At 32.7% G+C, this 13667-nt stretch overlaps 2 protein-coding genes and 1 long non-coding RNA gene across 4 annotated transcripts; 2 read left to right on the top strand and 1 right to left on the bottom strand.

The window, feature by feature from the left end:
* The first annotated feature begins 4724 nt into the window (after window positions 1-4724).
* LOC105448083 lies at window positions 4725-5819 on the top strand. Its single transcript, XR_974189.1, has 2 exons — window positions 4725-5594; window positions 5721-5819. It is a non-coding gene; the product is annotated as an uncharacterized LOC105448083 (long non-coding RNA).
* A 2677-nt stretch (window positions 5820-8496) lies between these two features.
* On the top strand, window positions 8497-11871 carry LOC105448071 (adenosine 3'-phospho 5'-phosphosulfate transporter 1-like). 2 transcript variants are annotated; one of them, XM_011686442.1, is made up of 9 exons: window positions 8497-8697; window positions 8846-9017; window positions 9214-9422; window positions 9870-10078; window positions 10239-10463; window positions 10584-10734; window positions 10804-11015; window positions 11090-11215; window positions 11309-11871. In XM_011686442.1, the coding sequence occupies exons 2-9, from the start codon at window positions 8986-8988 to the stop codon at window positions 11474-11476; spliced, it is 1332 nt and encodes a 443-aa protein (XP_011684744.1). In that variant the 5' UTR covers window positions 8497-8697; window positions 8846-8985; the 3' UTR covers window positions 11477-11871. The 2 variants fall into 2 exon arrangements, with proteins under 2 accessions (XP_011684744.1, XP_011684739.1); XM_011686437.1 differs by lacking the exon at window positions 8497-8697 and having other exon boundaries at window positions 8704-9017.
* Window positions 11872-12208: 337 nt separating this feature from the next.
* Window positions 12209-13134, bottom strand: LOC105448060 (transmembrane protein 216-like). The gene has a single exon (XM_011686426.1). It carries the CDS (start codon window positions 12834-12836, stop codon window positions 12408-12410), a length of 429 nt encoding a protein of 142 aa, XP_011684728.1. The 5' UTR covers window positions 12837-13134; the 3' UTR covers window positions 12209-12407.
* Between the last annotated feature and the right edge of the window lie 533 nt (window positions 13135-13667).

Here is a 13667-nt window from a genome sequence, read left to right as displayed (position 1 = left end):
ACCATTTTTGTTGGTTACTAATTACTTCGTATTAATCGCATAGAATAAAATTTCCTTTTCCACGATTAAAACACAAATGCTAATGTATCTGGCTCTGGTGCATTTTGTACCAAAAACGGGAAAAAATGAAATAATTACAGATTTCGTTATCCATTTTAACCTCAACATGGCGACTAATGCTATCAATTTACCAAAACGTTTACTTCGTGGAAAAGTTAGGCAGGTTATATGCTCGAAATGAAGGCAGAGCCAGATGTACAATAAAAAAATGAGTATATGTGAGTCGTTAGAATTAAGTATAATAGAAGCCTAAATAAAGATATATTGATAACCGACAAATTTGTGTATATGTATGCGTGAGATATATTGATGTGGTAATAAACATGACACATCACTACACACTACTACATCAATATCGCACGCATACATACTCACAAATTGTCGGTAAAACAGCGGATTTTTGGAGTTTGATCTAGGGTACGTTTAGGATCCTCTTAAACGATGAGATACATTTGTGTAATAAGACGGTACATTTATTGGATTAAATTCGAACTTAAACTTTATCAAGAGATACGACAATGTATGTGCGCACAAATCTGCTTCTTCATTTTGCTATAGTGTAGTCGCGCGCGCGCCACCATGTTACGAACAGCAAGCAGCAACTGCGATGGACCGTGCATTACCATCTATATGCTAGCAATTCGGTTGCGAATACCTGGGATCAGTAACGTTCATCTATAGGCTTTTGAGAGCTTTAAGGCACCACAAAAAATAAAAATATTTTCAGAGAAAAAAATCGTAAAGTGATTTTTTTTAATGTTCTGTTTTTTAATTATTTGTCCTTGTTTCTAAATGTGTTTCAATTTTAACAGATATTAACAATGTTAATTAGTTATTTATTAGAGAAAGAGAGGAGGAGCTCCTAAATTGAGGCGTTCAACGTTTACAATTTTGTAAACGTTGAATGCAAGGTTGTAACCTTGAAATCAAATTTTATAAATACGGCTAGTCTAAAATTATCAAGTCAGAAACGATCGAGTCGATTAAGTTCTTAATAGGCAATCAATAACTTCGATTTTGATTATATAAGAAAAGCATCTTAAATTTTTCTTTTACGTGTATTTAAAAATGACATTGTAAGTGTACAATTAGTCTATAATATTACTAACACTAGAACTGCCATTAATGTGATAGTTACAATTAAAAAATTTCAAATTAGAACAAAGATACTTGGCAACAAAAAGCTGCGAAATGTTACAGGGTAACTGTCCTCATTACTGCCGGTTTAAGCATATAATAACAATTAATATGCTTATTTTGAAGCTTTTTAAATGCGTAATAGGTACTATTTTTTAATATTATTTTAAGTACAAACTTTAATATACCTGAAATAAAAGTAACAAACTAAAAAATCAATTAATTATTTATATATAATAAAATAAATAAAATATAAGGTTTTGTACCTATTACTGCCAGTCGATTTCCAAATACTGCCCCCCCCCCCTCCATTTATTGCCGCACGTACCAAATATCGCCTCGCGCGCCATTTAATGCCCGTGTACCGAATACTGCCTTCCCATTTAATGCCCATTTGCTGCAATCTGCATCAAAACTTTGAGAATACAATTGCACAATGTTCTTCAACATTCCAAATAGATTGCAGTAATATCAAAATATCCGCTTTGGTTAAATTTGTTATTGCAACCTATCGCAGATATCTATAGGATAGGTTGCAATGACATATTTAACTTAAGTTGCAAAAATCTTACGCAATTTGTGTGCTATCAGGGAAATATCTTTCAAATACCTAACTCTTAGTTTCTGTTAACTAGTTAACTGATTAACTGACTTGTAACAGAAATGTACTTACGTGTTTATTTACGTGTTTAATTAGATTAAGTTATCCGACCTAATGCTTTCCTCACTCTTATAACAAAATATACACATTAATTATTACACAAATCTGAAAAGAAAAAAAGATATATCTTTAAAATATTATTTAGTGATGCCTGACAACAATATTTACAAATATAATATTATATTGTTCTCCATTAAGAATACTGACCGCTTGTTCATGTCAACTTAGTTGACAGTAACTGACGCGTATATAGGTATATTCACGCATAACTATAAGACTCATATACTGCCGGCAGTAATGCAGACAAACTTTAAATGATTGTTTCTAATACTGCCATTTTAATTAATTAAATTAAAAAAGTAACCAGTCACTTTTTTATGGGACAGTTACCCTAGCTAAAGAGGCAAATATTTAGACCAAAATCGACTTAACGATAAAAGCACTTAAAACGTAAATAAATTTTCTCGTTGTGCAGCGATTTTCAACCGCGTTTAAGTAATCTTCGAAATCTCGAACGCTAATTGTGATTTATAGTATAATTAAAAAAGTCGTAATTAGTAGTTATAAAAGCAACTGTCTTAAATCTTCCGCGCTAATTCGTTTAGTCTCGTTAGTTAGCAATAATAACAGTTACTTTCACACACAGTTCTCCATCTGATAAGAAAATATAGTTAAGATCCTTAAGATCAAAATTGTTCCTTAAGGTCAAAAGTGTAATCGAGATCATGATTGCTATTAAACTAAAAAAATTCTATTTTTAGCTTACGCTACATCTGACAATGAATCGAGAATATCGTATCTTATGCAATCTTAATACGAAATCTTCACGTGAGCTTATTGTCTGATAATTTTCTAATTTTCCGCTATATAGAAAAATTAGATCCGTAATGTCGAAATGACAAATCGAATATAATAAGAGACAATATTGTATTATACATAATGTATATACAGCTTATTTTTTATTTTGTTAAATACAATTGTATTATTTGCGTATCCTAAATTTTCGTGAGTCATATTATATTTAATTCACTGCAGGCACTGGCCCATCATTTACATTACTCTCGTTTGAGCAAACGGTCCAGTGTATTAATCTATTTTATACTAGAGAAATTTTATCAATTATCATTTGTTGCTAGAAAATTTTGTATAAAAACGTTTTCCTTTAACTTTATACAATGCAATACATGTCGCTGTACTAATAAGTATCAGTTACTAGTCATTGTTAGCTGTTTTTCCTTACGACGATTAGTCATGACACGTATATATATACACCTGGACATTAGGTGTTGACGCAAAAAGTACTCATACGCATTGATACCGATGAATGTTTTACGACATTGTTGATATGTATGTACAACGAGTCGACGCAAAATGCTTGCGTACGTTACATCCTGGATATAAATTACCCAGGATCCAGAACGGTTCAGAAAACCGAGACATAATCCGCGTATCAAAGTAGGGCAGGAATAGGTGTACCGTTTTCAAGGTTTCCTCATGACATGAGAAAAAAGTAGAACGGCGAGATCAGGCCTTCGATTTGTGTATAATATAGCGTTGGTATATTACGCGTGCCTGAAAGAGAGAGAGAGAGAGAGAGAGAGAGAAAGAGAAAGAGGACAGAAAAAGGAATTCCTTTTACGGATGGATTGCAGGACAAGCGATAATTCACGTCGGCTCATAATGCGAGACGTTCGGTAATAAACACGATACCTATTTCTCATCGATCGAATCGAGAAAAGATCGTTTTTTAACAAAATGTCAAGGTACGAATAATTTTTGGGCTGCAATCGCGCAAGGGAAGTCAAACTTCAATGAATACGGAGAGGAGTATTAATGATCAAATGGTTAATGAAATGTATACATCCAAAATATTCTATTAATCGCAGAGAAATGCGAAGAAATGTTCAAACAAAATCAGATGGAGTATTTGTGTACAAGGAAAACCATCTTGTTTGTAAATAAATCTTATCGAACATCTCATAATGTAATAATATCGGCATTAATTACGTACAAGCAAAGAAATATATCAATATACATATAATCGAAGAAAAAACGCGCGAATCTAGAGCACACGTGATCAGAGCGAAAATTCACTTTGACTCGATTGACCGATCGATTCTTCATCCAATCATAACGTCAACCAGAAGCTAATGACTTTTTACTCTTTACTTCTTCACGGCATTCACTATATCGTTCTGTTCGCGCAATGCCAATAATATATCGCGACTTCCGAGCCGCCGAGTACGTTATCTATTAATTTTCTGTACCATTATTGAGCCATAATTCTCCATTCAATAAAGTAATGCCCGCGATACTTAGTCCCGATAACATATCGGTAACGATTGCGCCGTTAATGCATTTGGAACAAGAAGGAAGGAAGAGGATGCGTCCTATATTCGAAGAGAAAGAACGCTTTTCAAAAATGAAATGTCACAGCTAGTCGATTGAGCTGACATTACTTATTACTATAACTTATTAGTCACCGAGTTGGCAATTAATACCGAATCGTTAGTAAAAGAAATCTTTTAATGACTTTTCGGATCTTTCGCGTGAATGGTTAATGATCATGGAATTTTTCCTTGATTGTGTCATATATTCAGCATCCGCTAAACACAAGAGGAGAAACGAACGAGTGTATCTCTCTCTCTCTCTCCCTCCCTCCCTCCCGTCAATCTCGACGTACTGTAATAACTATATGGTCAACCGGTTTAAACATACTCAGATTTTCGATCGATTCCACCGAAGTATCAACGCAATCGACTGCACTGAAGATGGAAAAGGATCTTCATAAAAAAAAAAAATGTTTGTTTGCGAATGTTATAAAGATAATTGTATTACAAATTTTGTACTAAACAACTAGATAAATAAATATAATATGTTATTCTTCCAGAGAATTTATGAAAATTTAAAAATAAGAAAAAAAAATTAAAAAATCCAAACTTTCTAATTTGCAAGCGGCCATACTTATTTGACCGCCGTACTTATTTAACCGCGTTATAAACTCTAAATCGTGCAACGAATTCTTACTGGCCCTTATCTAATCTTATATAGATAAACTTCGGATGAAATATTACAACGCGTTTATAATTTGCATCGATCAAGATGTAATTTGAAACACATCAACGAAATTCGACAATTCTCGAGTTAAGGAAAAAAATTGCTGTTTTAAATCGGTCATTGCACATCTTCATAAATATATATGATTTTCCTCGCAGTGGCGAAGGGAAAGGGAAACGATTCCCGGAATTAACGGTGCGCGCATCAGTGGTGAGAAAGAGGACAGGGCATTTATTATTTATTATAGATAGGTTAAGGGTTAAATTGCAATGTGGCGCGCGCGTCCTGTCCTTGCATCGTGAATCGCACGCGAGCTAGATCATCTCGCGTACTTTTTTAGGACGGCTTTGGGTTTAAGTCGGCCGTAAACCTATATACCTATATATCATGTGCACACGTATTATCGCACATGTCTCTGATACCCGGCTCGTGCCACGCAAGCGCGAAGTGCGTCAGAAAGTCCGAATGCGCTTACTCCAAGGCCGCGACTCGCCAACGTTCGATGCGAATGAAACGACGAGGCGTCTCTCGCGCTCGTGGCGCATAAGTTTTGATCTGTCCTTCGCTCCGTCACAAGTATATAGGCTTGCATTTTCTAATATCAAATCAAATTAAATCGCACCTGGAGACGTGCATTAATCGCGATTGCGCATGCGCCCACGGCATGTCATGCCGACAGGTTTGTACTTATATACTGGGCGCTTCGTGCGTGTGAGGGGCGCAACGGAATTTATTTATCAGAATTAATCTGTTTAATCTCTTAACTGTGTGTGTGTTAACTACAAATTTATTTGTTTTTTTGTAGGTGCACTGTTATATTTCTTGCATTTGAAATGCAGAAAATAAATACGTTATTAGATAATACACAAATAAGAAGAAGGGAATAAAATGTTCAAAAAATTTAGTTAAAAAATTTATTTATTTATTAATAACAATTATATTATCGTTTGAATAACTTCAAATTGCACCATGAAACAATAATATTTAATTCTGTAAGGCCGAGAGCACATAAAATGCATAAAGAGCATACAAGCATATATAGCATATAAGGCGGTTAGACCAATGAGAATCTTATGTAAATTAGTATGGCGACTTTATGAGGGCTGCTCATTGGTCTAGCGGTCTTATGCTTACACTTTTGTTACGCATTGCATGTGCTCCCGGTTTAAATCTAGCTGTCTATAATTGCAATCAAGTCAGGAAATCTATCTAATTTTTGTTGCCGTCCCTGGTAAATTTTTTTTTAGAATTCTTTATATAATTTTTCAAAATTTTTTATAATTTCTATATAATTTTAAAACTTTTTAAAAAAAACTTTTTTCTGATTTTTTATATAAATTTTTATGAATGTTGAGAAAATCGAAATATTCTAAGATTTCTTATTTTATAATTTTTTAAGAAAATTTATAAAATCTAAAAATATTTTTTTAAATTCTTATAAATGTAAAAAATGTAAAACAAATTACAATAAAATTCTTAAAAAAATACTATAAGATATTACGAGGACTATTTTCACCAGGTGGTTCAGCTAATCGAATTTATCAAAAACAATTTGCAAAGTGTCTACTACTGTAGAGAAATATATATAACAGAATTTGCAAATAAAATACGATATGCCAGATTGCGAGCAGAAATAGAATCTATCATTTTGTAACTCAAATGATATATATTCCATTTAAATGGCTATGAAACGATAAATTTGCTTGGTTTTTACTGGTCATGCTGTCACATTATATATATCTATAGATTCTGCTTTATATCGATAGATTTTTCTATTATAGCAGAAGAGCAGAACATATATGAGTTTGTGCGAACGCGGCTGATGTCAATCTAAATCGCAAAATTTTTGTCAAATCTGCTGATAAACGGCCCTAGTAAAAATTAGCTACTAGTACAGTGAAAAAGCTATTGAAATGTATAGTAGTGGCACTGCTGATTAAGCATACCGCTACATTTTTTGCTTACAAGATTTTGATTAATTAGTCACGTTGACAGATGCTTAAATTTAGATCTCTGCTAGCATTTTTTTCGAGTCTGCTGACGCTAAATTAATAAATATAATCTCGATCTAAAGTTCCCGAGCATCGTGAATCGTGAATTTGGAAACCGTGCTTCGATGCCAGAAGTATATATCTTTATATTGTTGTATTAAACAAATTATAATTTAATAGTAAAAGTTTAACAATAAAAACAATAAATTAATACATATAAAAAGCTATATAAGCCAAAGTTGGATGTTTATTATATATGCTCCAATGTACATATTAAAAAAAAGAAAAAGATTACGCCAAGTATATAAAAAAGTATCGTACGTACGTTACATCTTTCCTAAATATTATTATCCTAAATATACCAAAAATATTATTTTAACAAATAAAAATTCAAAAACAAATATGAGATTATATAAGTTGCCAAGTATTTGATTATAGATATAGAAACAAAAATATTTTTTTAATAAACCGTTTAAACCATCCAAAAATATATGTAGCAAAAGTTTAATGCCATATTGTCGTTCCAAATAATTTTAAGTTTCATAAAATAGGCTTAAAGTGACTAAAATGATCAATGATTTAGGAAAGATGTAATGTACGAAAATGTACGTGACTAAAATGATCAATGATTTAGGAAAGATGTATGATACTTTTTTATATATTCTCTTTTATATATTTTCCTAAAATTAAAAAAAAATGATTAGTATCTCGATAACTATTGCGAAGATCGCAAAATGATAGAGGACTTTTCGATTCATTTTAGCCCACACCTATACTTGCCCACGAGCGCTTTACCATTGAATATTGAACACCCTGTATATGTTACACATGGATTGCATGCTTTTATCATTTTACGTATTAATTATATTATTATTATAAGGTTTTTTAAATTATCTGATATGTAACGTTTTTATTTAGATTGCCACATTGATGACCCAATCGGAGTCAAAACACCCCAGGAAAAAATTTTTCATATAAGAACATATATAAAAATATATAAAAATATATAATTATATATAATTATATGCAAAATATGTCCATATATATCTGCATATATGTTTCTTTCCTTTGTAAAATTATTCTAATAAAAATGATAATAATAGGAAACATAAAAAATAAAAGGATAATTTTTACTTTTTTTTTTCAAAAAATCAAGTTTGAAGAAATGAGAAAAATTTCTTATATATAATCATATATAAATGGTTAAAAGTATACATATATAATTATATATATGAACAATTTTTTCTTATTTCTTAAAACTTGATTCTTTGTAAAAAAAAATACAAAAATTCTTTTAATTATTTTTTATGTTTTTTTATTTTTACTTTTTATTTTTACATATTTTTCTTGTATCAAACAATAATTTTACAAAAAAAGAAACATATATATCTATATATATATATATATATATATATATATATATATATATGTGTATATATGAATATGTATGGACATATTTCGCATTTAATTATATATAATTATATATTTTTATATATGTTTATATATATTTATACGTTCTTATATGAAAAATTTTTTCCCGGGACGTCTATGTACTTTTATATATTATTTATTGACTATTATTTGTTGTATAATTAAAATTATAATATGCCCCGATTCAATTGAGTAACGATATATGTTACAAATCGAAGCAAAATCGGAAGGTTTCGGCCCATTTACCGAAATTGGTAGCAGACTTGAGAGAAACGAGTCTTTCTTCGTGTGAAACATAATGTTTCACCTGGCATCCTAGAAGACTTGATTCGGTCCTGACGTCTTCGTGCGATACTTGTGGTAAGTATGTATACATATTCTATATATGTATGTCGCATTTTGCCGATGACGAAGATTAGAAACACCATGCTCGTGGCACGTAAAAGTAAAGCGGAGTAGGACGGAGATAAATGCAATTAAAAACAATTAATTACAATTTTAATGACAGCTGTAGTGGCTGTAGTGTAATAACAATGCTCGACGGGTGAAGATTTCTTTAAGCCCACGTATTCGTGAGGTAGGCGTGACGAAGGTTATGGGATAATTGATACCATCGCCGTTTCTCACTCACTATCACTCACGAGGAGCATGGGAAACTTTGTGGGTGATATTGTGATATGGTAAGTCTTTTAATCTTAGCTTTGTCGAAAGCATAAATGCAACGGCATCAGCAGTTCCATTTTATAACTGATGCGATAACGACAAGCTAGCTCGATAGTCGCATTGCTTCTCGTATTTTGAATGTCTTATTTTATAATTTCATACACAATTTTCGTGTTTTCATTATCATGCAATTAAAGAGAATATATTTGGTAGCGTGCTGCTACTACTTTCAGTCAGCGTGATATTTGGAACCAGCGAGGTGATCAAATTGTTCACGAACAATGGAGAGGATATTCTCAAGACATCTACTTATAGTTGGATATTTCGATTGTGTTTGAATTTGTTGGGATACGCCACTGTGCTATTGCCAGGTTGCCTTATATACAAATATGTACGCTATACAAAGTACATTCAGAGAGGTGGTAAGTGTCAATTTGGAAAGAACTATAATAACGAATTCAATTGGACGCACTAATGTGCACTCAGAGCTGCATTCAAAAACTTCGCCCAGGTCTAGATATCATTTTATTCTTGTTTAACATTCGGTAAGAAGAATAAAATGATATACCATGAATTCTTGAACACACCCCAATGCATATTAATGCTATTGTACACTGTTCTAATATAAGTTCTCAATATAAAAGTGAAACATTCCGAATAATAAAATATTCAATATGTATTTTAACAAATATAATACAATAAGTTACTACTAATTAAGAATTTCGCATTTTAACTCATTTCTATACTTATATTAAACATACATTTTTACAATTTGTGTACAATAGTTTTAATATGTATTGAGTGCGTCCAACCAAACTCGTTATAATAATGTTCCAAGATATACTATGGTTAAAAAAATATTTATGCAGGGAAAGGCTGTATTCCCAGATTGGTGCATTCGTGCTTTGTGGGACACTGTGAAACAGGTCTCTTGGATTCACCGGCTTATGCTCCTAATGCTTCCACTCACATCCAGCGTACTTTTACTCAAGACGCCCTATTACTGCTGTATTGTTTTCTTGGACTACAAATTAGTTATTTAACATGGGGCTACTTACAGGAAAAAATAATGACGCAGGTATTGGCCAAATTTAATTGATAAAAGAGAAGTATCTATCAAGGAAAATAATATTTATGCTTTTTATTAGTGTGGCTACTTTATGATATTTTTAGTGTTTATTTTTGTAATGTAATTTTCTCTAACCTTAAACTAAAATCTCACTAGTTTATTTGTACAGGAATACGAAGATGCTTCTGGCAATAAAGTGCGGTTTCAAGATTCTCAATTCCTGGTATTTGTGAATCGTATTCTTGCTTTCCTAATGTCAGGATTATATTTACTTATTCAACGTCAGCCGCAACATAAGACACCATTGTATAAGTATGCGTTTTGTTCTCTATCAAATATCATGAGCAGTTGGTGTCAATACGAAGCTCTGAAGTACGTCAGTTTTCCATCGCAGGTGAAAATTTACGATTGTACATATCTTTTGATGATTCGTTGATTTTCCTAATCACTAATACAACTTTTGTACATTAAACTATTTATATAAATGTTTTATATATGTCCAAAATTATTTTAGGTTCTAGCTAAAGCTTCTAAAATTATCCCAGTTATGATAATGGGAAAAATAGTTTCGCATACAACATACGAATATTACGAGTATGTTACCGCGATTCTTATTTCTATCGGTATGACGCTCTTTATGTTGGACAGTTCTGATTATAAAAATGGTAATACTTTGTTAAATATTGCAATATATTTTAATTGTAATCAATATTACGATTTACAAATACTTTCAGATGGGGCTACAACACTCTCCGGTATTATTTTACTGGGAGGTTATTTATTGTTAGATAGTTTCACAAGTACCTGGCAAAATGCACTTTTTATAGATTATGGAGTAACTAGCGTACAAATGATGTGTGCAGTTAATATGTTCTCCTGTTTGTTGACTGCAATGTCTCTGTTTCAACAATCGAGCTTTCCGCTAATATTTTCTTTCATGACAACGGTAATTAATTTGCAATACGCATGTTACTTGTAATATTGCTTACAAAAGTGGTACTAATGACTTTTATTGTACAGTACCCCAGGTTTATAATTGACTGCTTGTTGATTTCAATTTGCTCAGCAAGCGGCCAATTGTACATTTTTTATACCATTTCGAAATTTGGATCCATTACATTTGTTATTATGATGACCATTCGTCAGGTATAATTAATATCATTATTTAATATACTTGTCAACTTGTAAAAAAGGGGTAAAAGAACATAATCTCGCATTTAACTAATCTATTGTTTACAGGGTCTAGCGATCTTATTATCGTGTTTGATCTATCATCACGAGATCACCGTGATTGGAGTGTTTGGTATACTGTTGGTATTTGGTTCAGTATTTTTACGAATTTATTGCAACAATCGATTACGTGCAATCAGAAGACGCAGAGCCGCAGCAAACAGTATAAAACATTAAAAGTTGTATTATTTAGACAGAATTACAATTTTAACTTTGTCATGAAAATAGAATTTTATCAACTGTTTATTGTAATTGCCATAGATTAGGATAGAATTTTAATGTAGTAATTAGATATTGACTGTAATTACGGACGCTAAATTTTAATTCTTTATTTCTATTTAACGTTGTAATCTCCACATATTATATATCGCGAATATATCTCGGGAGTTTTTTGACAGCTTTCAATCGTATGGACATCAAGAAATATTGCATTTATAAATTTTGCAGTCTATATACGTCGCATGTGTGACATATGGAAAGATATGTACTTGAAGATATGTGATCTGAAAGAAACCTGTTGGCATCCATTATAAAAAAGAAAATGTGTGTTACGCCACATATATATTACAGCATAAGTATTGTATTATTTATTTTAAAAATATTTATTTTGATATAAATACATACATACAATAAAGACGTGCAAGTTTCTTATCATAGACAATTATCCAATATAGAGAGGAGGATAGCATTACATATAGTAATTCCTTTTTTCTATAGGATTTACAGATTACTGTTTAAATATGAGAACATTTATAAATGGCAGTGTTTATAATCATGATAGAAGTTGTAAAAGTAGCATAAAAATCTTTTTAATGGCCAGTCTTTATTTTTACTAATATATATTTTGTAGCAAAGCTGTTACACAGAATTTATTTATATCAGGTTTCAGGAAAAATAAAATGTGATACATTCTCATAAAATTATTTTTTACATATTAAGATACAATAAAAATCATACACAGAGCAAGAAGTCTTATTGTATAGCAAAAACAGTGGTAAGTACTTTGATCTCGGCCTTGAAGAATTAATGACACTCGGAATGGATTATTATGTGACAAGTGCAGAATATGGAGTCATCGTGTGACTAGAATATCAGAGAACACAGCTAGTCATTTCCCTGGGACTGGTGGTCGGTAGATGGCTATAAGGCACATGATTGCAATGACCACCTCGGATGCCAGCAGAACCAGCTGAATACTGCAGAGGATCACCTCCAATCTGAGTACGTAGTACTGCCAAAGCAGGAAGTAGAGCGTTGCTAACGAGCTGGGAATGGTCAGGACAATCCCAATGAGGATCGGCAGCCCACGCTCAGTCAGATTTCCTTTCCTTCCTAGATATATCCTGCCACTTTCTGTCACTATCAAGAAGAATAGCAACGCGAACTCTATCAAGGTCTTACTTGCGCCCGGTGATGGCATGTTTGCGGCCTTGAATAGCCCCATTCCCAGCTCGCATACAGCAAACATGCCAAAGTAAAAAGAGTTCAGGTACATAAGAATCTCGTAGGTAAGCGAGGAGTTCGCTACGGTGGGCATTATCACTCTTGGTTTCACTCGTTGCAGGAAGGATAAAATAGAAAGTAGATACAAGCCTTCAGGCCGGTTCTACGATCAGACACACAACCACTCACGGCATTGTTTGCACAATTTGCACTCGTTTCAATTACGATCCATTTCCGAAAAATAAAACAATGAAAAAGTTCCTTTCAGCATTAATTCATCTGTCTTATTTTCTTAATGACTCCTGCCTTCAATGTTGGACAATACGACCAATCTCACAATAAATTGTATCTTCTTCTTCTTCTACTTAAGGCTTCCGCTCATGATGGAAGTATAACATGGGCTGCGTTCCGCAAAGCGCATCATGCGCATGATGTATCATGGTATCCTTGTTGTTCACCAAATGTTAAACAAAGATAAAAAGATAAATCTTGCGCATGATGCGCTTTGCGGAACGCAGGCATGGTGTGTGTAGAGTCCTAGATTATCAGAGAAGCGCGACCGGCTTATGGCAGTATCGCAAAAGTACTAGAAAATATTAAAAATGGCGTCGAATGGCCAATCATAAGATTGATTTATTCGGCAGCCATTTATAATAGCGATAAATCAATCTTATGATTGGCCATTTGCGAGTCCAATCAGGACTCGTAACACCGGTCGCGCTTCTCTGATAATCTAGGACTCTAGGTGTGTGCAGTTGGCAAGTGTCTCTCTCTAAAAATCTGCCCTCTTCGTCGTTTGGCTGTCGATGTTGGGAAAGCGGTACCAACTGCGAAAAGCGAAATATTTGGCGTCGAGATGTTGGTATGGAATCTATAGTACATGTGACGCGAACTGTAGATTTTCATACCGGCAGTATATATTAAA

Source organism: Wasmannia auropunctata, unplaced genomic scaffold, assembly GCF_000956235.1.
Source record: "Wasmannia auropunctata unplaced genomic scaffold, wasmannia.A_1.0 LD336116.1, whole genome shotgun sequence".
In the NCBI taxonomy this organism is placed as follows: Eukaryota; Metazoa; Arthropoda; class Insecta; order Hymenoptera; family Formicidae; genus Wasmannia; species Wasmannia auropunctata.
Note: the sequence above shows the minus strand (reverse complement) of the source record. Positions and strands in the feature narration are given on the sequence as shown.

What these genes read in the sequence shown, in the direction of transcription:
- LOC105448060 (XM_011686426.1), bottom strand. Translation starts at nt 12,836, where the DNA reads ATGCCCACCGTAGCGAACTCCTCGCTTACCTACGAGATTCTTATGTAC.
- LOC105448071 (XM_011686442.1), top strand. Translation starts at nt 8,986, where the DNA reads ATGGGAAACTTTGTGGGTGATATTGTGATATG. An exon ending in GTGGGTGATATTGTGATATG is followed by an intron (nt 9,018 to 9,213) that starts GTAAGTCTTTTA and finishes TATATTTGGTAG; the next exon opens with CGTGCTGCTACTACTTTCAG. An exon ending in TATTTTCTTTCATGACAACG is followed by an intron (nt 11,016 to 11,089) that starts GTAATTAATTTG and finishes TTTATTGTACAG; the next exon opens with TACCCCAGGTTTATAATTGA.